Source organism: Papaver somniferum, unplaced genomic scaffold (genome assembly GCF_003573695.1).
Source record: "Papaver somniferum cultivar HN1 unplaced genomic scaffold, ASM357369v1 unplaced-scaffold_19, whole genome shotgun sequence".
Lineage (NCBI taxonomy): Eukaryota > Viridiplantae > Streptophyta > Magnoliopsida > Ranunculales > Papaveraceae > Papaver > Papaver somniferum.
The window spans coordinates 17,027,665-17,054,661 of record NW_020628818.1 but is presented as its reverse complement, the minus strand read 5'-3'; the positions used below and the strand labels follow the sequence as shown (position 1 = coordinate 17,054,661).

The following is a 26,997-nucleotide window of genomic DNA, read 5'->3' as shown; positions in this document are numbered from 1 at the left end:
TAAAGCATTGAAGTTTTTATTTTAATTTGGTAAGTGCAAATATTGTTTCTCGTCTTGGAAAGCCTTATTCATTCTGCATCGCATCAATTTTGGCCGAAGCAAAAACGATATGCACCCGAAGATCCGGCTTATTGTGTAGCGCTACTCAAATTATACCTTAGTTTTGACATTCACCACAAGGGTTCACCAATTTTAAGATTTTGTTTTCACAAAAATTACTGTCGGGGGCAAGTACTATGGTCCTCAAAATTATCTCTACGAGCAAGTACCATAGAGAAATGCAACTGTTATGGTAGCTAAATCACAACCAACTGACACCTTAGTTTTCTCTCTCTGTAAAACTTTTTGCAGCATCTCATAGAGAAAATTTAACTGGAAAAAACTGATATTATGGCCGGATAGAGTTTGCCAGATAATAAGTATCAGACCAATGTTTTTCGTTTTTTTGATATAAATATACTTGGCCGGATTGTGAGGATCCGACCAAATGGAGAAGGCCATCTCTTGGCCAGAATTTCCCAGCCAAGGAACTGACAATGACGAATTACGTAAGGAAATAAGACAAAACTATCAAACAGGGAAACCGATTTATTTTCCCACACATTCCTTTTCCTAGACAAACTCAACAACAAAGTAATTTGACTATTACTATGATACTACCATATCAATTTAGAATAAAGAGGAGAGAGACGGGGCAGTCAGCTGGAATATCTTGAGGGGAATACCTAATAAAAAACAATGTCGCTCCGGGGAATTTTTCGAAGGTTCCTCTCCAAAAAGAAGAAAAAACCAAACATACCACCTGATAACTCAGAAATCATGGAAAACAAGAAGAAAAAACCATACATACTACTTGTTAACTCAGATATCATGGTAAACATACTTTCTCGAGTACCAGCGGAGTCTGCATTAGCTTGCAGACAAGTTTGTAGAGCATGGAGAAATCTCTTCACGTTAGATGATAAATACTTCAGTGATATGCATCTTAGGCGATTACTAATGCAGCAAAAACAGACATGTAATAGATTGAGTTTTATTTTCCTGGATGTGTTTTATTCTCTTTACTACGTAGATTTTGATGAGAAATCTCGCAAGAAACTGACAAGGATCAACTTTTCCCTTCCGACTGAAACTAAGAGATTGGTTGGTTCATGCAACGGTTTGGTTTGCTTCGGCATACCAACAAAAGCCATAATTCCATCATGTGTTGATCCTGTCTATATTTGCAATCTAGTTACAAGAGAATGTTTGGAACTTCCAAAGTTTCTCACTGAGGATGAAGATATTAAAGTTTATAAAATATTATCCGGATTTGGCTACGTTCCTTCAAGCAACGAGTACAAAGTTGTTAGAATCATAGAGTACTATGATGGTAATGAGCGGTTGAATTGTAAGCTACAAGTATATACTCTTGGTGCTGGCAGTGGCTGGAGAGATAAAGGACAATTCGATCATCCACTTATAATAGCGTTAAGGAATGTGTTTGTCAATGGAGCTCTTCACTGGCTGGATTGGAGAGGGAAAATTGTGGCTTTCGGTTTGGCAGAGGAGGAGTTCCACGTACTCGCAACACCACCGTGCTTACATGGTTCATCATTTGGAGCAATTCACAGAAAGTTTGAACTTCAAGTACTGGGAGAGTCGCTGTGTCTGTTTCATCAAAAAAGAGGTAGGCATGCAGATATATGGGTATTAGCCAAAAATACTAGTTACGCTAAGAATGAACAACATTACGAGCCCTGGAGTTGGCATAGACGGTATACTCTTCCGCTTAACTTCACTTTGTGGCATAAATGGTGGCATGGAAGGAGAGGTTATCCTTTTGCTGTTACTCAACGGGGTGAAGTTCTGATTGCCACTTATAATAATGAAAAAGATATTGTTGCCAGTTCATATGATCCAAAAACTACAACCTTAAAAAAGATTGAGAATCTAAAGTATACAATTGTCCCGGATCTTAACACAGAATCACACGTTAACAGTTTTGTTTCATTGAAAGCATTAGAAGAAGAAAATGTGGCAAATGCTCAGAAGAAAGCATTTACCATACCAACTGCTGCAGCCAGTGTGTAGTTGACTGTTTTCTTTCTTGTGTTTTTTCAATGTAGTTTAGAATTAATATGCAATAAATATGTAAAATTTCTATCAGTGTTTTGAAGAAATATATTTCAATAAAATTTCTCTCAACAGTGTTTTGGTAAGAAGATGAGTAGAAGTCAATGAATCTCGATATCTTATTTTCTTCATGATAACTATTTAGGGGTGCTCATGTATATAAAGTACCCCTACTTTATATAAAGTACCCTTACTTTTCACATTACACTAAAAAAATGCTCCGTTTTTTTGAAATTTGTTAAAGTACCCCGTTTAGTTCAAAAGGCAAATTCCATCCAGTTAAGTGCTAGGTGGTAGTTATCTTTCCGATTAAAAATTCTATTTACCCCTGAGCTGCATCTCCTTGGAGGGGAGGGTAAATGTTCCGACGATCCTGAAAATGGTGTAACGATCCTGAACGGGGCTCGACGAACCTGAAAGCGTTGTCACGATCCTGAACCGGGCTCGACGAACCTAAAAATATGTCGTAGACGGTCGATTTCTTCCAACCAAAAACCCCAAAACACTTGAGATGATGAACCCTTTTTGGGGAATGAAGTAACGAACCTGAAAGCGGTGTAACAATCCTGAACTGGACTCGAAAAGCCTGAAAAATGATGTATAAAATCAATGTGGGAATAAATAAAGGGCAAATATGTAAAATAAATTAGACTTAACTAACACTAGATGGAAAAACTAACGTGAGGACACTTAAACCCTGAACACTTTAACAAATTGTAAAAAAATGGGAGCATTTATTTTTTGGATATCAAAAAACAGGGATACTTTATCAAAATTCCCCATAATAAATAGATAAGGCTCAAAGTTCTGAGATGTTTTGATTCTTCCACCTTTTTTGTGCTCTCTTTATTATATTTTTATTCGAATTTAATTATATATATCATGGAACTGTATGTATCAATTTTCTGCGACATTTTCTTCCTTTGTTGGTTGTAAGAACTATATTATCAATTTAAGACCCCGAACAGCTATAGCAGGTAAACTAGAAAGATCTCTTCATTCCAGCAAGAATTACGATATATTTCAAAACCAAGCCTATGACTGATATTTTTCAACTCCTAAGACTACTAAAAATCACATTTCGTATGTCTATACACTGCAAGCAAGAATTTTCAAGAAAGAAACAAAACAAAACAAAAACAAAAAAAACAGTAAAAAAGACCACCATAAGTTTACCTGCAAAAAATTACCACTATCGCCTTTCACGTCTATCTTTTTCTTATTTTTTCCAGGATGTTTTCTTATGATCTTAGAGTTCAGCATAAGAGAATTGAAGATGTCCGCCTCGAAAAGCCTTATACATTCTCGTCTGGAAAAGTAACCCGCAAAAACTGAAGAGCTTTAGCCAATAAGGGTTGCCAAATACTGTATCCGTTGTATGGGTCGGAAATTCCATTTCCTATACAAACTCAACAAAATAATTTGACGCAATCAGTCTAGGAAAGTAGGGAATAATTATCTATATAAAAACAGAGTTTTTTCGAGCAACGTGGTTAATCGGAGCTTCTGATTGATTCTGGCCCCACCATTTTAAATTTCAGCCAATAAAATTTCGAGAAAATCTTTTGGTCCCACGAAATATTATTTGGCCAATCATATTCTATAAATTATTTATCTAAAATTATAAAATTTAAATAATCTAAAAAAATTACCAAACAAACGCAAAAAAAAAAAATAACACTACCAAAAAATAGAAATTTTTTTTGTTAAAATTAACTATGAAGTATTCATCGTGATTTCATCATAAAATTAAATCGATCATAAAAATTAAAAAAAAAATGTCTAAAGTTCAGTGTCCAATTACACTTCTTATAACTTATTAATAAAACTCACCTATTTACAATTCCAGACTACCGATAATTAAAACCCCTAATTTAAAATTTTAATTACCCATCCAAATGATATGAAATTATCAAATTATTGATCAAATTTATATCAACAATAAAAAGAAGAATACCTGATCTGTGAATGGTCGCCGTTAGATAAGGGGATCTTCTTTCTCTGGGGCTTATAAAAGGCTTTGTTTATCCTGTACAATTATAGAGAATACAAAATCATTAAGAGGAAATCATGTTGATGGCGTTAGAACATAATAATCAAGCAAATAAGCAAACAAAAAAATGTAGTAATAAGATTGCGGAGAAAAAATGATTCATGCCATTTTTTCTGAATATTATCATTGCATAAAAATAACAAAAAAAGAAATTCTTAATACTTTCGACCCATAAAAATATTAAAAGAAAATTAAAGAAATTTCTATTTTCGGAAGTGTGGAAGTTATTTTGGAAAAATAACTCAACAAATAAATGTAGCAATTCGAAACATAGTGGACATCCAAAAATATAATATATTGTTTTATGTTTTTGCATGTAAAAATGGCAAAAGATATTGGATGCATGATATTTACGGTAAAATACCTTTGGTAAAAAGCTAAAGGTAGACCCGTGATTTTCATAATCTAAACTTGCCAAAAATAACACAACATGTAAATGCAGCAGGCCGTAAAAATAAAAATCATGTATTATATTTTTAGACATTTTATTATTTTGTATTTAGACAAAATATTTTTATTGTGGGTAATATATCTCTTTATATAAAGAATCGAGCATAAGCAAATCCCATCGTTTAACGCCGCTTCTCTCTTCTAATGGTGTTTTTTTTTCCTTTTTCCTGATTTTGTTATCTGATCCCGGTATGTTGTTATTTTGTAGGTATCTCTAAACTTTGATCGGTATTGTAAATGCTTAATGTCATTTGAATGGTAAATATCCTCACTTAAAATGTTCTTTGGCTTTCCTTTTCCCCTTTGTTAACCGATAGATAGTAATTTCATGCAGAGTTTAAGGAAGGAGATAAATTTTTATACAAAGTTTGTTTTGTAGATAAGATGGATGGCGACTTTAAAGTTATAAGAAAAATCTTTGGTGCACCACTGTAAGTGCAGTACGTGATCGTGATGAAATCATTTTTTAAAATGTTGCAACCGCAATTTTTGTGCGGGATAAAATCGTTTTTATTTTCTAGCTTCGATTAAAAAAAAGGTAATATCAACATCATAATATTTATTCTTCGTTTTTTTTTTGTATAACACGTAAAACTTACGGGTTTAACAAGGATTTGGAAAAGATCTTGATTCGCTTATCCTGTAAAATTTAGGACAAGGAAGTCAATTTCTTTAAATGAAGATCATCAGTCCATCGAGGAGGAAGAAAGTAAGTAATTAATAGTCCATTTTCTTTTTTTCTAACTATATGAGTTAATTATTGGTCAAAAACTTGAACAAATAAATTTTTTTCTCTCTAACTATTTGTATTTATGTGGGAGTATATTTGTCCCTATATTTTCCATGTAGTGGTATACTGAAAAAGGTAAGTGCCGAATGTTATACGAGTAAGCTGTCCCACTTGATGTTTTTTTGTTAATTAACATTTTTACTTTGAGTTAGGGTCCTAAGTTAATTGTTCACTTTACAGATGACTGGCAAAGATAAGGATTTCAATTTTCAGATATATGGCAACTTCTGATTTGTTAATGAGTTGTCTAAAGACGGATATAAAACGGATCATGATCTAGAGTTGAAGATTTCGATGACCGTTCATAGAGAAATAAATGGAAATCCCTCGAAAAGTTTGCATCCTTCCATAGTTTTGTTAGCGATTTTTTTCAATTTTCACTTAGTCACAGAACAATACAAAATCCGATCATAATTAACGAAGACAACTTGAACAGTCAAACAAAAGCTAGAAGACATTTTTCGATTGTATTCCTATACTTTTACATGATTTGTGTTCATCTAATTCAAGTTTAATCTCAATGACAAAGTCGATTATGTATTTTTTATGTAAATGAAGTGTTATATATCATACGAAAGTAGCTTTTGTTGAGAAATCATCTAGCACATTCTTCTCAATTTAAGAAATAAGTTTTTCTCTGCATTTCAAAGCAAAAAATACCAAGCTTAAATACTTATCCAATACTTGATGTCTTCTAGATTTGTTTTTTTTTTATGGCTTACTGTTTGTTGAACCACGGGTATAGAAGCAGTTTTTGAGAATTCTTTTAAGTACCATTAACGGAGGAGCTCAGGCAGTAATTACTACCCGGACATTTCTGTCCACCGAGAGTGAGTTTCTCAATGAAGTAATCGCAGACTCATATGGAGATTTGGTAAGAAATAGATTCAAAAAATAGTACGTCGCTCATGCTGCTATTCTCTCTCTTCAAGATGACAAGATCAATGAAATAAATAAACGCATGGCGGCCCTGTTTCCAGGAGAAGGACGTGAATACCTGAGCATGGATTATGTATCTTTTACTGCTAATAATTACACTAAAGCAGCGCAGTTGTATCATAAAGAATTTCTAAAAAAGATTGAAAACGCGTACATGTCGCCTCATGAATTAAAATTAAAAATTGGACTGCCAATTATTCTCTTGAGTGGACTAACCAGGGACCAAGACATTGCTGCGGGCACAAGGTTGATTATAACAGAGCTACAAGAACATGAAATTGTTGCGGAAGTGTTAACAGGAGCTGCAGTCGGGGAATAAGTGGTGATAGGAAAAGTGTGATGAAATCAAGGGACACCGTACCACTAACTAGATGTCAGTTTTCAGTGAAAATTGCCTTTGCAATGCACATTGATAGATGCAAGGCACAAAGCTTACACAGTGTTGGGTTTTACTTGGAGGATGATAATCCGTCATACATTGGCTTTTCAAATACAACTAAGAAACCATGAAAACAAAAATCATTATCATCAGAAAGAATGATTTACCAGATGGATACACCAAAACCATTGTCCATCAACACAATCCTGAAAATTTCGGATCTATAGACCATATAGTTCTCCAAGCAGTGGCCTATGATGGGAATCATGAGTAGAGGAAGGTTAGAATGATTTGGGTCCTTAATTAGAGTTTAGCTTTATATTTAATTAGGAAAGTGAGTTTTGTTTTTATTTTTCTTAGAAATAGATTTTTTTAGAAATCACAAACAATTCCAACTTTGTTATAGTTTTCCTTTTAGTAAATGTTATGGTTCCCTTTTAATAAATGTCATATTTAGCCTTCTTTTATTCATTTTTTTCTTACACACTTAGACGCATCGCAATTTCCAAACAATAACGCATCTCAGACGAACCTGCATTTCCCTGTTTTTTCAAGGACACACTTGCCTGCTTCTTTGACGAACCCGCATTTCCCTCATGTGCCTTCACAAACACATTCCTCTTGAGATTTGCTTCTCTATCTATATCTGCATTGTATACACAAAACTGAGCAAACATCGGATTTATAGTAGGAAAAAGAGATGAATACTACAAAGAAAAAAAAATTACACCATGTTATCCTCTATATATGTAAACCAAATGTAAGCGATCTTTAACCAAAAAAAATCACATGATGAAACTAGAAAATCTTCATAGTATAAACAGGTACAAGTATCACTACCTACACGCGGTAATCAAGAACAACAACAAAAAATGGCAGAAAACAACAGATTCACAAAAGAAAGAACACAGAAGACTTGCAGAACAATATGAAAAGGAAAAGTATACTTATCTCTACCTTGAAGAACTTCACGACTAGAAGAAAAAAAAGAAGAAGAGACATACAAAGACGACAAAGAAACCATAGGCGAAAGGATGTGAATCTTCGATTTGATAAGAATGATATGGTTTTATTCAACCAACCAAAACAAGTTTAATAATCGGGAATACAGCTAAGGAGCCATCAAAACCATAGACGACAAAGAATGTTTATTATTTTCGATCAATTCTTTGTTGGTTGATGAATCACCAATATTAAAATTTTATTATTATCAATAATTTTGGCCCTTTTTTGTTCATTTTATTTTCTTGCACACTTATTAGGATTACTATGGTTTTGTGATATATAATCTCTGTACAAAAAGAGCATTCAATATTCCACAAGCAATAAACAGACCCGTGCATCGCACGGGTGATAAACTAGTCAATTTAAAATAAAAAGGCCTGAGAGATGGGAGCAGTCATCTAGACTATTTTGAACAACCCTGTTATAGGGGCGGCATGTTTCATTAGAGGGGCGGAAAGTGTGATAGCAATGTCCTTCTTATTGCTTGGGGGGTGTCCTATAAGGGGTGTAAATGCACTAGATTACCTTCTCCAATTTTTAACCTAATGGAATCAGAAAAATCAAAAAACTTTATTGATTTTTTCATCTTCTCTTCTCCTCCTTCATTAAAATTGAAATTTCATCGTCCTCAATTAATCAACAATTTGAAAATTGATAATCGTTGATTGAAAACTATATTTCGAAAAGACCCAGTTAGGATTTAGTTTATTTTGTTTGATTTAAGTTAGTTTTGTATCAAAAATTAGGGTTTTGGATCAAAATTGAAATTGAAATTTCTGTGTTGCATGTGAGTTACGGTTGGTAATAACTCCAATTGGAACCATAACTATAGATTTGGTTGATGTTACGGTTCATTTAGCTCAAATACCAACCGTAAGTTCTTGATTTTGAGATAAAATGTTCAGTTACGAAATTTTTTTGCAACCGGAAATTACTTACGGTTGGTCTCGTTACTTAAGTTACGAAACATAAGTTGTCCTGGATGTTTCATTTTTTTTTACGGTTTGTAATTGCATCACTGTTATCAACCATATTTGAGTTACGACTTGTAACTAAAATTATCTTACCAACCGTAGGTTAGTTATGGTTGATCCCGATTCATTAGTTACCAACCGCAATTTGTTACGGTTTCTATATGTTGTCATTCTACCAACCGTAACTTGTACTACGATTGGGTTTTACCCAAATTGAACCAGTTACGGTTGGTATTCGATACTTTTGGAACAGTAACTAAGAGTTACGGTTGGTAACGAGCTAAATTTCAACCGTAAGTGTAAGGACCCTTAAGCTCGTCAACGCTATTAGACTAGTCAAGAGATATATTAGACAATAATATCTCGATTAGTGTAACACGAACGTTAATTAATAGGAATTAATCTAACAACGACCTAGATATGAAACTATTACCGCTGGATATATCTTGAAAAGTTACGTGGATTAGACTACTCGAACGTGTCATTCGGTTACCAGACGAAGAAGATATCATCGGAACCGTGTGAAAGGCAAAATAAGCATTTGGTGTTTTAGCCGACCCGGATGTCGTTATCATTTTGAGGTGTCCCATTAACAAACCTTGACCTTATCTATAGCCAACTCGAGAGGATAACTCTCATTCTTTCTTCTTCTTCTTCATTCCTCCTTCTTCTTCTCTTTCTTTTCTCCTTGCTCTTTTTTCTGCCGACGTTTGAGAGGTGAGTTTGAGATTCGGTTTGAGAGAATCAGTTGATGATGATATGCAGAGGTTGAAGGTGATGGTGCTGTTGTAAGTTGGGAAGAGAACAATTAATAATCGAAGATATTAATCAAGGGAATTACAGTTAGGGTTTGCAAAACTAGTTAACTGAGTTCGTAAGGAATTGGTAGGGTAATTAGGTTGCTTCTAGATGAAGAAGCAATGGGTTGAGGTTTAATTGCAGTTTTGAAGATGTTCTGGAATAAATCATTTAATTAGGGTTTCTGGATTTGAAGCTAGATTTGCATGGAGCTGATAATGATGATTTCTAGTTGTTAATGGATGAAGATCGAATGGGTTGATGCTGTGTTTGTGAATTGAAGTTGTTATGAAGATGAATCGAAGAATGAAAGAGTTAGGGTTTCATGAGAATTGCAGAAGAGGATGGGAATATGAAATTGAAGGTCTAAAGAACTGATTAGAGATGGGTTTACTCTTAATTGATGTCTAATTGAAGAGACGGGGTTTCTGTGATGAAATGGAATTAGGGTTTGTTATGAAAAGTCACAGATGATGAAATTGAGGTTAAAAACTATTGATTTGAAGTGGGTTTAACCTGAATTGGAGTTCTGAGATCGTTTTAAAGATGAATCATAGAACCAATTTAGGGTTTCTCAAAGAATTGAATTAGAGTTCTAATTAAAGATTATGAGAAGAATTAAATATTGGGTTTGGCTGGTTGAGGAAAGGGTTGGTGTTTAATTGATGAATTGAAGCTGTTCTGAAGCTGAATTGAAAGGAAAGGATAATTAGGGTTCGATAAATTAATATTGGTGTTGATGCTTACTAGGTGTTAATTGAACAAGAATGATGGGTTGTTAGTGTTTTGAGATGAATTGCTGAGCCAAGTGAAATCAAAGAAAAATCAAATTTAACTGTTGAAGGCCATGGTTAGGTAAAGCTGAATTGAGGTAATTGTCTTTAGTAGTATTAATCAGTTCAAGTTCCTTATTGAGTTTATAAACTTCTTTATGAATTAATAATTGGAATGGTTTGTTGGATATGTGTTGTTGAGATGTTTTGAGTCGTGCTGAAGAGAACTGAATTGTTGTGGTTGAATAATACTGAGATGAAGATATGTAGTTGTAAAGATGATGTTGTTAATGGAATTGAGTTGATGTTATGGTTAGTTGAATTTGGTGATTATACTGTTGAACTGATAGAAGTGGATTGTTAGGGTTGCAATTATGTGAAATGAAATTGTTGATGTTAGTATTCATAGGTGCAGGACTGGATGGCGTTGTAGTTGTTGGAGTTTCTTGTGAGATGATGAAGTTGTAATGAGTTCAGCTGAAGTTAATTGTGCTGGAAGGAGCTGTAATAGGTGAGGGTACATGGAATGAATTGTTGGGTTAAGTGAACTGATAGTGATCCAACAGAATAAATTATGTGATTGAGGTATTGGATGATTTCTAAATGAATGTGTGGAGTTGAATCTCTCATGTAGAATCTTAAAGCTGCAATGCAGGTAGGCATAGTCTTTAATTGTAATTGAGTTTTGATTTATGAATTAAAATGATTGAATTGTTGTTGTTTAGTCAAGAGTTATAAGAATGCTTGTAATAGAGTTTTGAAGCTAGAGTGATGTACCATTATGGTGCAATAGTACCCTTGGCCTATGCACTGGCCTGTATCAGATCAGCTAGTTTGCTAGCTGACTTATATTAATGAACTTATCTGACTAAGTATCTGACTGGGTTGGAACTAGTTGACTCACTGAGTTACCTATCTTGACCAGAGTTGACTCAGTTGCCCGATTTATGTTTGACCATTGGACCAAGATTTGACCTTGACTGGACGTTACCGTTAATTGACCATGTTGACTGTTAGAGACCGTTAGTTGACCCTAGTGGACCAGGCCTTGTGTAATGGGCTTGTTTAGTTGGACTTTGGTTTAGGTTTAATGTTCCCATTTTGATGTATTGGACCCTTATAGTCTGATTTAGCCTTTGGTTTCTTCTACAAAGTTGTAGATATTCATAAGACTTAATTATGGACTATAGAATCAATCTAATTGGATTAGTTAAACCTTTAGATAAGCAAGAGATGGATAATAAAAAGTGTAGAACCATAAATGGGCTTAGAGCAATTAGATAGACTTGTATGATTCTTGTATGAGCCATTTTGGCTAGCTTCTTAGACTTCTTGTGTGATTAACAGTTAGTCTTTATTAACAACGATCGATTCAAAGGATGAACCAGTGGATCGTGGATCTCGAGCTAGGCGTGGCTTGTCATCAAAAGAGGTGGGAATACATTTGACTCTTTGGTAACCATTATTGTTTTCCTTTACAAAAATTTATGTTTAACAAACTCATGTATTTATGTTTGTGCGTTCTATGCATTGTTTAACTTGTTTTACAATAATTCTATTGATTCTGTTAATCTTTCCATGGTTTGGAAAGGACCTGTAATGTGTTGTGGTCAATATGAATTGTTATGGGAAATAAGAATTTCCACGTGTGGTATATAGGATACGCTCCTTTACATTTATACCTAGAGCTTTTAGGATATATTGGTCGACAGTTTGCTAGTTCGGAATTTTCGACATCCATATTTACGATTAGGTGTGGATTTGCGAGTTCGGAATTGCACAACCATATTATACATTGTTTGAAGAAGGATTTTATCCATATACATGTTTGTTTACTTCTGTGAGGATATGCTCTTTCACATTTATACCTAGAGCTTTTATGATATATTGGTCGACAGTTTGCGAGTTCGGAATTGTCGACATCCATATTTACGATTAGGTGTGGATTTGCGAGTTCAGAATTGCACAACCATAGTATACATTGTTTGAAGAAAGAGCTTGTCCGTATTCGTGTTTGTGTATCTCAGTTACTTGGTCACTACTTATTGTCTGAGAAAACATTATTGTGTTTTATTAATATTGTTTATGATTACTTAGAAGTTAAATGTTAATTATTCCCACTTTCAGTTTTCATAGACAGATCAGAGTTGCGCAGCGAAAGCCACAAGTGTCGACTCCGTTAATTAGTTAACTTCCGCTATGTTTATTATGTTGTTTATTGTATCTGTAAATCAATTGACTATTATATATGTATCATTTGAGAGAAGTTCATGTATATATATTTTGAGTTGGGTTAGTTTTGGGATAAATTTTGTAGGAGATTTCTTAATTGAATGTTTAAGTATTTGAATTAGATTCGTAGTGCCTCTTTATTTAGTTAATCTCTTGGATTAGTCAGATGCTAGCTTAGGGGGTGCTACAGTGTTGGTATCAGAGCTCACTATTAAATCTTATATGGGTGACAATAGGAATAGCCTGTGCCAGTTAGTGAACTAGATTAGTTTAGAACTGGGTTGGGTTGTGAGATAAATCTTAACCACTAAAAACTATCTACAATTAAAGGAATTATTTGATTGATTGATTTGTTTGTTTGTAATGAAGTAAAAATTGTAGGGTACACCAATAGATTTAGTTGATATGGATTTGAGAAGAATTGATCTAAAAAGTATGAACACGTAAACAATCTAATACTAAAAATAGTGAGGTTAGTATTATTGATAGATCTTGAAAGTCACATAGAAATTTATTGAGCACCTTGACTTATACGTAGAGTCAACAGTTTATAATTACATAAATGTTAATAATATTTTTGGGGCTCAATAATATTTGGAAGAGTAGTTAGAATAATAGTTTGACCATCAATGTCGATAATAAAATATTATATTAGTAATTAATGATGATAATAATAGTAATAATAATTTTAATAAAGTAATGATTAGCATTTATTAATCAGTGTCATATTGAACTTAGCTTAACTAATATTTCATTAAATATGTATAACAATAAAAATAATATTATGATTAAAGAGCTACATAAAATTAATAACGCTTATCTTCGATTAATTTTTTATAAATTAAACTAATTACAAATTAGAGATATGTGTAGATAATTAGTACCATACTTATTAGGCGTTAGACTTAAGAAAGCGAGGACATAATAAATAAAACAGAAAGACTCAACTTGTTAGTAGTGTTAGTATTCATTTCAGCAACTCTCTAAAATGAAACAAATATACACGAAGTAATAAAAGTTAATATCAGATGTTTAGTGTAATCTTTTAATTAAAAGAAAATAAATTAGTATTTTAATCAGATACTTTACTTGATAGCAAATCTAAAGACTATTAGGATATATTATAATTTTATGAAGACTCGAATTTGGATCATATTAAATTACCAACACAATATTTAACAAGATATATATAGAATACTGATCAAATATGAATATAAAATCTATTATAGCAATCTTTACATAAATGAAGATTTATAATTAGAAGATTAAGGCTTAGTGTATCATCTGGATTAATTAACTTAAGAATAATGAAAATGATAATATAATTAAGGCATTAATTTTTGATAAGATAGTAACAACAAATAATAACATTATATAATACTAACTACTTTATAGGATAGTAATAACAAAATGTAATTTTTGTTAATAGTACAACTCAAGGATTATTTAGCAATCATAAAAATTTATGGAAATAAAATAAATGACTCGGATAACTAAACTGTTAAAATGATGTGAATTATGTACATAGTTTATGAAGTAAATTTTTTAAGTCAAATCAGTTACAATAAAAGTTTAGAGAATAATTAATTTTAATAAATTAATAATTAGTTAATCCAGCACTGGGGAATAACGAAGGTTGTGTTTTCTCTGTTCGTAGGAAGGCATTGTTAGGACTGGCCAACCTTGACACGGCAACTTCATTCAGAGATGACCGATCATAGAAATTTGGTATAACTCTTTTAGAAACCGATAGATATAATCTCACTTATAAAGATTCGTAGGGAATCTCCCTTGTAATTAGAGACAATTATCTTATCAAATAGAAATTAGTATAGTTGAACCTAGAGCCGCAAATCGTAGTAGTAGAAATCCGTATAGGTTTGTGTTTTGTTTTATGTTGTTTGCGCTTAGAAAAGAGTGGATTATTCTTTAAGGTGGGGAGTTTTGAAGACCAGAAGGTGGTTCGATTTTCGAGGACGAAAATGAATAAGGTGGGGAGAATGGAAGGACCCCGAAGCTCGTCAACGCTATTAGACTAGTCAAGAGACATATTAGACAATAGTATCTCGATTAGTGTAACACGAACGTTAATTAATAGGAATTAATCTAACAACGACCTAGATACGAAACTAGTACCGATGGATAGATCTTGAAAAGTTACGTGGATTAGACTACTCGAACGTGTAATTCGGTTACTAGACGAAGAAGATATCATCGGAACCGTTTGAAAGGAAAAATAAGCATTTGGTGTTTTAGCCGACCCAGATGTCCTTATCATTTTGAGGTGTCCCATTAACAAACCTTGACCTTATCTATAGCCAACTCGAGAGGATGACTCTCATTCTTTCTTCTTCTTCTTCATTCCTCCTTCTTCTTCTCTTTCTTTTCTCTTTGCTCTTTTTTCTGCCGACGTTTGAGAGGTGAGTTTGAGATTCGGTTTGAGAGAATCAGTTGATGAGAATATGCAGAGGTTGAAGGTGATGGTGCTGTTGTAAGTTGGGAAGAGAACAATTAATAATCGAAGATATTAATCAAGGGAATTACAGTTAGGGTTTGTAAAACTAGTTAACTGAGTTCGTAAGGAATTGATAGGGTAATTAGGTTGCTGCTAGATGAAGAAGCAATGGGTTGAGGTTTAATTGAAGTCTTGAAGATGTTCTGGAATAAATCATTTAATTAGGGTTTCTGGATTTGAAGCTAGATTTGCATGGAGCTGATAATGATGATTTCTAGTTGTTAATGGATGAAGATCGAATGGGTTGATGCTGTGTTTGTGAATTGAAGTTGTTATGAAGATGAATCGAAGAATGAAAGAGTTAGGGTTTCATGAGAATTGCAGAAGAGGATGGGAAGATGAAATTGAAGGTCTAAAGAACTGATTAGAGATGGGTTTACTCTTAATTGATGTCTAATTGAAGAGACAGGGTTTCTGTGATGAAATGGAATTAGGGTTTGTTATGAAAAGTCACAGATGATGAAATTGAGGTTATAAACTATTGATTTGAAGTGGGTTTAACCTGAATTGGAGTTCTGAGATCGTTTTAAAGATGAATCATAGAACCAAGTTAGGGTTTCTCAAAGAATTGAATTAGAGTTCAAATTAAATATGTATGAGAAGAATTAAATATTGGGTTTGGCTGGTTGAGGAAAGGGTTGGTGTTTAATTGATGAAGTGAAGCTGTTCTGAAGCTGAATTGAAAGGAAAAGATAATTAGGGTTCGATAAATTAATATTGGTGCTGATGCTTACTAAGTGTTAATTGAACAAGAATGATGGTTTGTTAGTGTTTTGAGATGAATTGCTGAGCCAAGTGAAATCAAAGAAAAATCAAATTTAACTGTTGAAGGCCATGGTTAGGTAAAGCTGAATTGAGGTAATTGTCTTTAGTAGTATTAATCAGTTCAAGTTCCTTATTGAGTTTATAAACTTCTTTATGAATTAAGAATTGGAATGGTTTGTTGGATATGTGTTTTTGAGATGTCTTGAGTCGTGCCGAAGAGAACTGAGTTGTTGTGGTTGAATAATACTGAGATGAAGATATGTAGTTGTAAAGATGATGTTGTTAATGGAATTGAGTTGATGTTATGGTTAGTTTAATTTGGTGATTATACTGTTGAACTGATAGAAGTGGATTGTTAGGGTTGCAATTATGTGAAATGGAATTGTTGATGTTAGTATTTAGAGGTGCAGGACTGGATGGCGTTGTAGTTGTTGGAGTTGCTTGTGAGATGATGAAGTTGTAATGAGTTCAGCTGAAGTTAATTGTGCTGGAAGGAGCTGTAATAGGTGAGGGTACATGGAATGAATTTTTGGGTGAACTGATAGTGATCCAACAGAAGAAGTTATGTGATTGAGGTATTAGATGATTTCTAGATGGATGTGTGGAGTTGAATCTCTCATGTAGAAGCTTAAAGCTGCAATGCAGGTAGGCATAGTTTTTAATTTTAATTGAGTTTTGATTTATGAATTAAAATGATTGAGTTGTTGTTGCTTAGTCAAAAGTTATAAGAATGCTTGTAATAGAGTTTTGAAGCTAGAGTGATGTACCATTATGGTGCAATAGTACCCTTGGCCTATGCACTGGCCTGTATCAGATCATCTAGTCTGCTAGCTGACTTATCTTAATGAACTTATCTGACTAAGTATCTGACTGAGTTGGAACTAGTGGACTCACTGAGTTACCTGTCTTGACCAGAGTTGACTCAGTTGACCGATTTAGATTTGACCATTGGACCAGGACTTGACCTTGACTGGACGTTTACCGTTAATTGACCATGTTGACTGTTAGAGACCGTTAGTTGACCCTAGTGGACCAGGCCTTGTGTAATGGGCTTGTTTAGTTGGACTTGGGTTTAGGTTTAATGTTCCCATTTTGATGTATTGGACCCTTATGGTCTGATTTAGCATTTGGTTTCTTCTACAAAGTTGTAGATATTCATAAGACTTAACTATGGACTATAGAATCAATCTAATTGGATTAATTAAACCTTTAGATATGCAAGAGATGGATAATAAAGAAGTGTAGAACCATAAATGGGCTTAGAGAAATTAGATAGACTTGTACGATTCTTGTATGAGCCATTTTGGCTAGCTTCTTAGACTTCTTGTGTGATTAACAGTTAGACTTTATTAACAACGATCGATCCAAAAGATGAACCAGTGGATCATGGACCTCGAGGTAGGCGTGGCTTGTCATCAAAAGAGGTGGGAATACATTTGACTCTTTGGTAACCATTATTGTTTCCTTTACAAAATTTTATGTTTAACAAACTCATGTATTTCTGTTTGTGCGTTATATGCATTGTTTAACTTGTTTTACGATAATTCTGTTGATTCTGTTAATCTTTCCATGGTTTGGAAAGGACCTGTAATGTATTGTGGTCAATATGAATTGTTATGGGAAATAAGAATTTCCAGGTGTGGTATATAGGATACGCTCCTTCACATTTATACCTAGAGCTTTTAGGATATATTGGTCGACAGCTTGCGAGTTCGGAATTGTCGACATCCATATTTACGATTAGGTGTGGATTTGCGAGTTCGGAATTGCACAACCATAGTATACATTGTTTGAATAAGGAGTTTGTCCATATAATGTTTGTTTACTTCTGTGAGGATATGCGCTTTCACAATTATACCTAGAGCTTTTATGATATATTGGTCGATAGTTCGCGAGTTCGGAATTGTCGACATCCATATTTACGATTAGGTGTGTATTTGCGAGTTCGGAATTGCAATCATAGTATACATTGTTTGAAGAAAGAGATTGTCCGTATTCGTGTTTGTGTATCTCAGTGACTTGGTCACTACTTAATGTCTGAGAAAACATTATTTTTTTTCTTAATCTTGTTTATGATTACTTAGAAGTTAAATGTTAATTATTCCCACTTTCAGTTTTCATAGACAGGTCAGAGTTGCGCAGCGAAAGCCACAAATGTTGACTCCGTTAATTAGTTAACTTTCGCTATGTTTATGTTGTTTATTGTATCTGTAAACCAATTGACTATTATATATGTATCATTTGAGAGAAGTTCATGTATATATATTCTGAGTGGGGTTAGTTTTGGGATAAATTTTGTAGAAGATTTCTTAATTGAATGTTTAAGTATTTGAATTAGATTCGTAATGCCTCTTTATTTAGTTAATCTCTTGGATTAGTCAGCTGCTAGCTTAGGGGGCGCTACAGTAAGTTCTTCTGAAATTTTAAAAGTTTCTATTTTTGTACGTACTTTAGATAATTTTGAGCGACAAAAAGCTAATGGGAACTAATTGAGAGATTCACCCATCTCAAATTTGTCACTGGAATCACTCATTTTGGTTGAGTGAATCAAAATCTACGGTTTTCACAAATATCACAAAAGTTTTTCTTTTCTTCTCCTCTAAGCTTTTTTTTTAAGCTCTAAAAATCTGATTTTGATTTGTTTTAGAGTTAATATAAGTGAAATTTGATTATCAACACTAAACTAGTTTATCAACACCAAACTATGTAAGGGTTAATTAGTCATTTTCAGTTTTTTTTATAATGGGCACTTCGAATTACCATGTAATGATCCTTTTTGTCCTATTCACTGCTGCCCCTCCAATGGAATCCGCCGCCCCTTTAACATGATTGATTTTGAAAGGAAAAAAAGAAAAACTACTCCTTCCGTACCACATATATAGACGGAGGGACTAATTTTCTTAGATTAAGAAATTTTTTTGATTTCATAAATTTTTATATTTTTTTCTGTTTTGTCCTTAATTATATTCCCAATGCTAGAGATATATATTCAATTGTGATGATTCCCAAGAAAATAAATAGGGGTAATATAAATAAAAAAGCGTTTTGAAATTTGGACTCCGCCTATATAATGGTGCAAAGAAGAATGAAGATTCCGCTTATATGATAGGTACGGACGGACGGAGTATTTCACTTTGGTGGATATTCCGGAGGTTTCTCTCCAAAAAGAAGAATAAACCATACATACTACTTTTGAACTCAGATATCATGGTAAACATACTTTCTCGACTACCAGCAGAGTCGGCATTAGCTTGCAGACAAGTTTGTAGAGCATGGAGAAATCTATTTACGTTAGATGATAAATATTTCAGTGATATGCATCTACGAGCGCAGCAACAACAAACATGTAATAGGTTGAGTTTTATTTTCCTCGATGCATCGTATTCTATTTATAATGTAGATTTCGATGACAAATCTCGCAAGAAACTGACAAGGATCAACTTTCCCCTTCCGACTGAAATCACGCAATTGGTTAGTTCATGCAACGGTTTGGTTTGCTTCGGCATGCCTACAGAAGCCATAATTTCATCAAGCGAATATTTGGAACTTCCAAAGTTTCTCATTAAGGATGAAGGGATGAAAGTTCACAAAATATTATCCGGATTTGGCTATGTTCCTTCAAGTAACGAGTACAAGGTTGTTAGAATCATAGAGTATTATGATGATAATGAGCGGTTGAATTCTAAGCTACAAGTATATACTCTTGGTGCTGGCAGTGTCTGGAGAGATAAAGGAAAATTCGATTACCGGCTTATAATGGAATTAAGGAATGTGTTTGTCAATGGAGCTCTTCACTGGCTGGATTGGACAGGGAAAATTGTGCCTTTCGGTTTGGTAGAGGAGTTCTACGTACTCTTTACCTGGTTTATCAACTTTCGAATGGTACGAGAAGTTTCATCTTCAAGTACTGGGAGACTCGCTCTGTCTTTTTCATCAAAGACGGGTTCTAGAAGCAGATTTATGGGGTATTAAATAAAAGTACTAAGAATGAACAACATTCCGAACCCTGGAGTTGGTATAGACAGTGCATTCTTCCACTTAAACTTTACTTTGGAGAATAATTGGCTTGGAAGGTATGCTTTTCCGTTGGCTGTCACTAAAAGGGGTGAAGTTCTAATTGCAGCTTATAATAATAAAAATGTTGTTGTTGCCACTTTTTATGATCCAAAAACTGCAACCTTCGAAAAGATTGGGAATCTAAAGAATACAATGATCCCCGGTTTAAACTCAGTATCACACGTTCACAGCTTTGTTTCATTGAAGGTATTATAAGAAGAAAATGTAACAAATGTTCAGAAGAAAGCGTATACCATACCAACTGCTGCAGCTAATGTGTAGTTGATTTTTATCTTTCTTGTGCTTTCTCTTTTGGGTAAAATTTAGAAGTGTTTCTGCTGAAAATATCCTTAAGCTCATTCGCATCCATTCCATACTCACTGCTTGGATTGGATAGCGGCTGGATCATGCAGATGTCATTGATGAACTTCTCTGAAGAACTCCTGAGATAGGTCGATGCCGCAGTTGAAGTTAGCCACAATTCACCACAAGCGGAGCAGTCACTCCACCTCTGAACAGTTCGAAAGGCAGCCTCTCATCCAATCAAGGGATTGCTCAGGGGTACGAGAGGGATCGGCAAGCTGCCATTCAAGCAATTTTTGCTTCCATTCACCAACAATTGATCCTCCTTCCTTGATCTGCAAAATTTCCATGATTTCTTTCCCACCCGCCAATGGCATTTCGCACACCTTTTCGAGTCCTAGTTTCACAATGGCATTTTCAACTGTTGTAAACAAGGTTCTGCGCATGCCTAATTCAATATGCTCGTGCTTGTCTGCAGAAACTTCAAGAGGATCAACAGTCATGGGGTGGTACAATAATGTCGAAATCATCAAGGCAATACGCCACCAACTCGAACTCTCAATGCCCTTTTTTTTCTTGTGAGGCTCCTCGATATCTCGTAATAGCAGTCCTGTCAATACCCGCACATCTGATGTCACTGTTACATCAGGTTTTTCATCTGCGTTACCAGTTGCTACAGCAGTATTGGGTAATTCTGTTAACAATGGAATCAATGATATGAATCTTTCCGATGCACTATGTAATCGTCGAACCATTTCTGCATCGTTTTTCGTCCGTTCAAGAGATTCCAGAATGATGTAATACGCAGTTCCCCTTTCTCTAATTGGAAGAAGAAGTGCTGAATACAAGTAAAGCCTACTTTGCGCATCATCAAAACGCGAGCATCCAATCCGTTCTAATAGATTCCATGCAGCATCCACATATGCAGCACAAAGCCTGTCGCATTCTTCTGACACAGTAAGCTCAGGAAGAGCAAATACAACCCAGAATAGCTCCAACCTACAGATATCCATCATTGCTTGAACAGGTCGATTGCCGCACATCATGAAATTGATTTCGTCACCAATGGGCTCCCTGCTAATTTTATTTTTAATAGCATCTCTGACTACATCACTTGCAGCAGCTTCCTCCAACCTCTCGTAAAGTACAAAACCAAACCTTGCAGCAAAGCGAATAGCACGAAATACTCTTAACGGATCATCCAAGAATGTCGTTAATGGATGTAAAGGAGTTACAATCTTTCCTTAATGTTATAGAACAAACTATTAATAGTCAAATCCCTTCGATACGCATCATCTTTTGGAGAACCATACTTGACTTTAGGAATGCGACTGTTCTTCTCGCTATACGTTTCAGATCTCAAGTTTACAAAATCAACCTGTACGCCAAACACTTCAATCCTTGCTGCTTGCAAGTGTTTAGACTTATCAGGATTGGATTCAACAACACCAATCTTTTGCTTCTCTTCTCCATTAAACAATGAGTAGTATTCATTAACCTTACGACAAAACTCTTCTCCCATATTGTCTAATGCAATATCAATATCGTTACTATCTTTTCCTAGTAACTTATCGCGGACCCAGCCACCAGCAACACGAAGTTGTGTTTGCAGAAACTGAGTCAAATCGCAAAGACCTTTGTCATCCGGCGCCAACTGTTAAAAGGTACAAGACACAGAAATAATTCTTGGATACCCACGAGCAGACAGAGCTTACTGTAAGTGACCAATATCACACAAGTAAAACAACTTCCGTTTCAGAATTGAAGGCAAGACATTCAACAGAAAAAGCGGCAAAATGAAATTAAGAAGCTCTAAATGCCTCTTTCTTCTTACAATCTAAATCCTACGAAATAGTCAAGGATTCAGAAATCAGGAATAACATTCTTTCATCATCATCAAGCCACACAAAACAAATATTACTAAAAGAACTAACCTAAAATCTGGAAAATCCCCAGACATATAAACCTTAACACAGACCTACAATATGATCATCTTGATCGCTACAATCACCCCCGTAGTCTCTTGTGACAGCAGTAGTGCGTAAGGTAATACCACAGCCCCAGATGATATGGTGAAATAATTATGTAATATACCAGAATAACTATCCGATGCTGCAACTCAGTTCACTAACTTAATCAGATACGCCAGACCTGCTCTTGAGGTGTTCCTTGAAGTCCAAAATATCACCCTCCCAACGTGTCAGGGTCTGATTCTCACACACCCAAATCTCTTCAGCTACCTGGTTGATAAGCCTAAAGTCATGGCTGACAAGAACTAACCCACCATCCCATTCATTTAACGCTTCCGCCAGAGAATCGATTGTCTCGATGTCAAGATGGTTGGTAGGTTCGTCCAGCAACAGCAGATGAGGCTGCCTCCATGCCAACCATGCAAAAATGACTCTGCTCCTCTGGCCATCAGACAGGTTCTTCATCGGCATTATTTGTGCTTTGCCGGTCAACCCAAACCTTCCTATAGCGGCCCTCATCCTTTCTTCCTCATTGCCAGGATATTCCTTCAGCATGTATTGAAGTGCAGACAACTCCAGATCAAGTTTCTCAGCCAAGTGCTGATGGAACTGAGCAATCCTCAGGTGGTTGTGACGCCTAACCATGCCATCAAGAGGAACCAAATCCCCTGTCATCAGCTTTAGTAACGTACTTTTCCCAGCACCATTTGGACCCACAAGCGCTATCCTCGAGTCCAAGTCCACTCCGAAGTCGATGCTCTTGTAGATAAGATTATCTTCTGTATAACCAAATGTGACTTCCACAAATTGGAGGACTGGTGGAGGGAGCTTACCCACATCAGTGAACCGGAAGACTAAAATCCTGTCTCTGGCAACCTTTTCTGTAAGTCCACCCCTCTCCATCTTTGCCAGTGTCTTCTCTTTGCTTTGTGCTTGACGAGCAAGTTTTGCAGATCCATGCCCAAACCTTGCAATGTACTCCTTCATATTGGAAATCTGTTCCTGCTCCCACTTGTACTGTTTCATCTGGTTCTCTTCAAGTTCTGCCCGTGTCTGAACATACTGGTCAAAGTTACCAGTGTAGGGTTTCAGCTTCTTGTTCTGCATGTGTATGATATTTGTGCATACACCATTCAAGAAGTCTTGGGAGTGAGACACTACAACAAGGATACGGTCAAAGTTCTTCAGGGTTTCCTCCAACCAGACACAAGCTTCTAAATCTGTGTTACCAAAGAAGTCATGTCATAGTTGGATTAGATACAACATAGACTTAAAAGTTAAAAGTGAATCCAAGAAACTAAACTTCATTAAAGACAAGGAATTGATGGAGTAAAGGAAGCAACTGAAACAAATCATCGTAACTGACCCTTAAAGGGCAATAAATATTAGTCAATAACTCCATTATGTGGAGTATAAATTTTATTCTATACATGCAATTCAGAATTAGTTATTCAAATAGCCGGTTAATCAGATAAAGCACTTATACACATAAGAATGTAAATCAACATGAATTAAAATCTCTCACAGTTTACCTAAATGGTTTGTTGGTTCATCGAGCAACAGGATTGTTGGGTTCATAAACAACGCTCGTGCCAATGCTATCCTCATTCGCCAGCCTCCGGAGAAATCCCGTGTTTTCTTAGCTTGCATCATTTTGTTAAAACCAAGACCAAACAAGATTTCGGCCGCACGTTTCTCGGCAGTCGAAGCATCCAATGCTTCCAGCCTCTCATATATACGTTCAAGCTGCTCTCCACCCCCATCATCCTGGAGTCACAAAAACAAAATTGAACATGAAGTTAGGATTGCCCAAAATTTCCTAAGACAAGAAACATGCACTAATTACATAAAAACACACCTGTGCTGCCAAAACTTCAGCTTCTTTCTCCAATTTAATCCTCTCTTCATCACAATTTATAACCGCCTCCAGCGAAGACATGTCAGAAGCTTCAATCTCTCTGGTCAGATGAAAAATATCCATATGCTCTGGAATCGGAAGCTCTCTGAAACCTATCGCAGTAAGCAGCGTAGATTTACCACAACCATTCAGCCCAAGCAAACCATACCGCCTATCCACACACAAAACACAAGTCAATATACATGATATAAAAATTTCCACACAAATCACCATAAGCAATCCATTGAAAAAACAAACCTGCCATAGTTAAGTTCCAATTCAGAATCCACTATCAGATCATGCCCATGAAAAGTAACAGATAATGACTCTATCTGCAATACATCCACACAAACAAACAATTTGCAAATTTCAGTATCTCAAATACAGGGCAATCAAAATTTGAATAAATCTGAAGAAGAAGATGATTATGGATAAGAAGGGGGCAACAACATACACGAATATCTCTAGAGAGTGGATGAGAACAAAGAACACCAGTACAAGTTCTATCAGATATCTGCAACGAAGCAACACCGTTCGCCAATTTCTCACTTCCATTTGAAGAATTCTCAGTTGATTTCGATGAGGCTGCTGCCAAAACTGATTTCCCTCCTCTCTTTGCAGCTGCTGCTGCTTTCTTCTGTGCTGCTTTCTTCTTACTCGCTTCTGAAACCATCCTTTTCCCTCTCTCTCACAATACCAAAACCCTAGATAGATTGATTCAATCAGAAAATCAGATCGACCAAAATCCCTTAAAAAACCAAGGAATTTTGGGACTCGATTCGGAAGGATTGATTGCCCTAATCAGTTAGGGTTTTCTGTAGATTACTTTCCGGACTCTATCTATCTAATTTCTTCTTTTTTTCTGGCTGATTTTTTCTTTATTTTGGGTAGAAGTTTCGAGAAAGGGAGTATATAATGGCAGTGGTCAGGTGTCAGAGTTGTAGAGTAACTGGGAATTTGGTTGTCAAACATAAAGTCGAAGTGTTTCAGTCTCTTACGAATCTATGTTACTTTTGTAGTTAAAACGTGTCGAAAATTTAAGATTTTGAACGTGGTCCTACATGAGTGTTGGAGATACAGAATCTATGGAGATGGATTTAGTTAGGGCATTGAATGTTTATAAGCTAAGATACATAGGATACCTTCTTCTGTTTTTCTTTTCTAAAATTACCCGTATGGATCTGTTTAATCACTTCCGTAATTGCTCCCCCAAATCACAGTTTGACTGACTAGTAGTTAAACCATTGCCGCCTCATTTCATTTCACTTGTGTTGCTATTGAATTTGATCGCGTAGTTCTAAACATGTAATAGCAGAATTTATGAAATTGGCTTATTGTTTCAGGTGAGGGAAAGATGCTGATGGATCGAAAATGTTCGAGTAATGTATGAACAACTTTTTGTTCAAACCCACCTAGTAATAGCAGTGGTTTCTTAAATGTATAGTAATATTAGTTAGAGGTTAACAATGATAACAAAAGAAGTGGTTCACACTCATTTCATTTACTAACATAATTTATAAATTTGAATGTACTATGTTTTCGTTGTTGTAGTTACCTAAAATTGGTGAGAAGCTAAAATGGGAATCTAGAGTTTCTGAAAGTGAATTGCGAGAGGTTAAGCAGGAACAATCTTCGCATAAACCATGGACAGTGGCCGTTCAAAGACTGCTTCAGTCAATGAGAGGTTAGGCTGGTCTTGGGGAGGGAACCAGAAGAAGAGAGAGATAAGAGAATTCTAGGGTTTGAAGAAAAATTGCTAGGAGAGTTTATGAGAAAGTTGTTGTTAGCTTGGGAAAATAGATGACCTATTTATAGCTGAATTTTCTAATCTCGGGTCGGTGAAGATAAACTAGTCTGAGTTTATCTCTTTATTTCACCGCCTTTACTCTCTTCTGCGGTGAGAAATAGGACAGGTATTTCTCACATGTGTCGTAGACCGCCATACCAAAGCCCTAATTGATATCCATTTGTTTGTGTGAAGCTGAGTCAGCCTTTGCGACGATGTGTTGAGAGAGAGAAATATTCTCTATAACCAAATTGGCCGAGATAGAGAGATATTCTCTGACTTGTGAGAATGACTATGATGAGTCACGTGAAAAGACATGGAATGCCTCCGAAATTGTGTGTAGAGTGCGAGAGAAGCTGAGATTTAGCTCCCTCTCTCCATGGTCGGTCATACATGTCACAAGGAGACTGTGCTATTGCTTGTGGGTCCTTTTGTTGAGCATGCAGAGCTCAAAGGTGCTTATCCACATTTTTGGATAGACATATATATTTCAAGAAAAATTTACTAGTCGTGAGTGTGTTTGAGGTGCTGAGAAATATGATTGATCTCTAGGTGAGGCTTGTGCCTAGGTCTTACAACTGTGTAAGACTTTTCATACGAGATGGCTCAGCTCGGATATGGCCATCTGAAGCTTGATTGACGCGACTAAGGCTATCTGAGATTTATCCCGCACGAGTGAGTCTGTCTGGGATTCAACTGACGTAATTGAGGCCATCTGAGATTTGGATGACGCGATTGAGTCTGTCTGAGACTTGGCTGACGCGATTAAGTCTCTCTGAATTCATCTGGGACATGGTCGGGAGAGAAGGAAAGCTTTCATGCATAATAATGTCTTTGCAAAACTTCGGTTCACTTGTCTTTGACCAACGTATGTTGCAGAGAGGTGCGAGGAGTCAATTGTGTCCGTATTGTGGGGACGACATGATCAGTGTATCTCTAAAGGATGTTCTAGGATTCCGTCGAAAGGTCCCTGAGGAAGAATAACCAGCGTGTCTCGCGGGGATGCCCTATAAATATTTGGAAACCTCAGTTTGTTGAGTCAGAGCCTAGAATAGACATGACTATCTAGTGTATCTCGCGATGATGTACTGAAAATCAGTCACTGGCCTCTCCCCTGAGTTAAGTTGTTTCATATCGTCTTAAAATGATATTTTTGCCCCTTATCCAAATTTCACCATCTACAATTACTGACATAAT

General features: G+C 35.5%; 3 protein-coding genes and 1 pseudogene across 3 annotated transcripts; 2 read left to right on the top strand and 2 right to left on the bottom strand.

Moving 5' to 3' along the window:
* The first annotated feature begins 738 nt into the window (after nucleotides 1–738).
* Nucleotides 739–2,073, top strand: LOC113338608 (F-box protein At3g07870-like). The gene has a single exon (XM_026583987.1). It carries the CDS (start codon nucleotides 739–741, stop codon nucleotides 2,071–2,073), a length of 1,335 nt encoding a protein of 444 aa, XP_026439772.1.
* A 16,922-nt stretch (nucleotides 2,074–18,995) lies between these two features.
* Nucleotides 18,996–20,280, top strand: LOC113338607 (putative F-box protein At3g16210). The gene is made up of 3 exons (XM_026583986.1): nucleotides 18,996–19,753; nucleotides 19,862–20,051; nucleotides 20,242–20,280. The coding sequence occupies exons 1-3, from the start codon at nucleotides 18,996–18,998 to the stop codon at nucleotides 20,278–20,280; spliced, it is 987 nt and encodes a 328-aa protein (XP_026439771.1).
* LOC113338606 lies at nucleotides 19,998–22,107 on the bottom strand (annotated as a pseudogene).
* LOC113338340 (ABC transporter F family member 1-like) lies at nucleotides 21,878–24,951 on the bottom strand. Its single transcript, XM_026583786.1, has 5 exons — nucleotides 24,469–24,951; nucleotides 24,273–24,346; nucleotides 23,976–24,186; nucleotides 23,650–23,884; nucleotides 21,878–23,337 (listed from the first exon to the last, which is right to left on the bottom strand). The coding sequence occupies exons 1-5, from the start codon at nucleotides 24,685–24,687 to the stop codon at nucleotides 22,280–22,282; spliced, it is 1,797 nt and encodes a 598-aa protein (XP_026439571.1). The 5' UTR covers nucleotides 24,688–24,951; the 3' UTR covers nucleotides 21,878–22,279.
* Nucleotides 24,952–26,997: the final 2,046 nt, after the last annotated feature.

Bases quoted from the DNA above. Each gene is read 5' to 3' on its own strand.
- LOC113338608 (XM_026583987.1), top strand. From the start codon at position 739: ATGTCGCTCCGGGGAATTTTTCGAAGGTTCCTCTCCAAAAAGAAGAAA.
- LOC113338607 (XM_026583986.1), top strand. From the start codon at position 18,996: ATGGTAAACATACTTTCTCGACTACCAGCAGAGTCGGCATTAGCTTGC. The intron at 19,754-19,861 runs GTATTAAATAAA...TTGGCTTGGAAG, and splicing joins TCTAGAAGCAGATTTATGGG to GTATGCTTTTCCGTTGGCTG. The intron at 20,052-20,241 runs GTATTATAAGAA...TGGATTGGATAG, and splicing joins ACAGCTTTGTTTCATTGAAG to CGGCTGGATCATGCAGATGT.
- LOC113338340 (XM_026583786.1), bottom strand. From the start codon at position 24,687: ATGGTTTCAGAAGCGAGTAAGAAGAAAGCAGCACAGAAGAAAGCAGCA. The intron at 24,187-24,272 runs GTTTGTTTTTTC...GTGTGTGGATAG, and splicing joins TTGGAACTTAACTATGGCAG to GCGGTATGGTTTGCTTGGGC. The intron at 23,338-23,649 runs GTAAACTGTGAG...TTGGTAACACAG, and splicing joins TGAACCAACAAACCATTTAG to ATTTAGAAGCTTGTGTCTGG.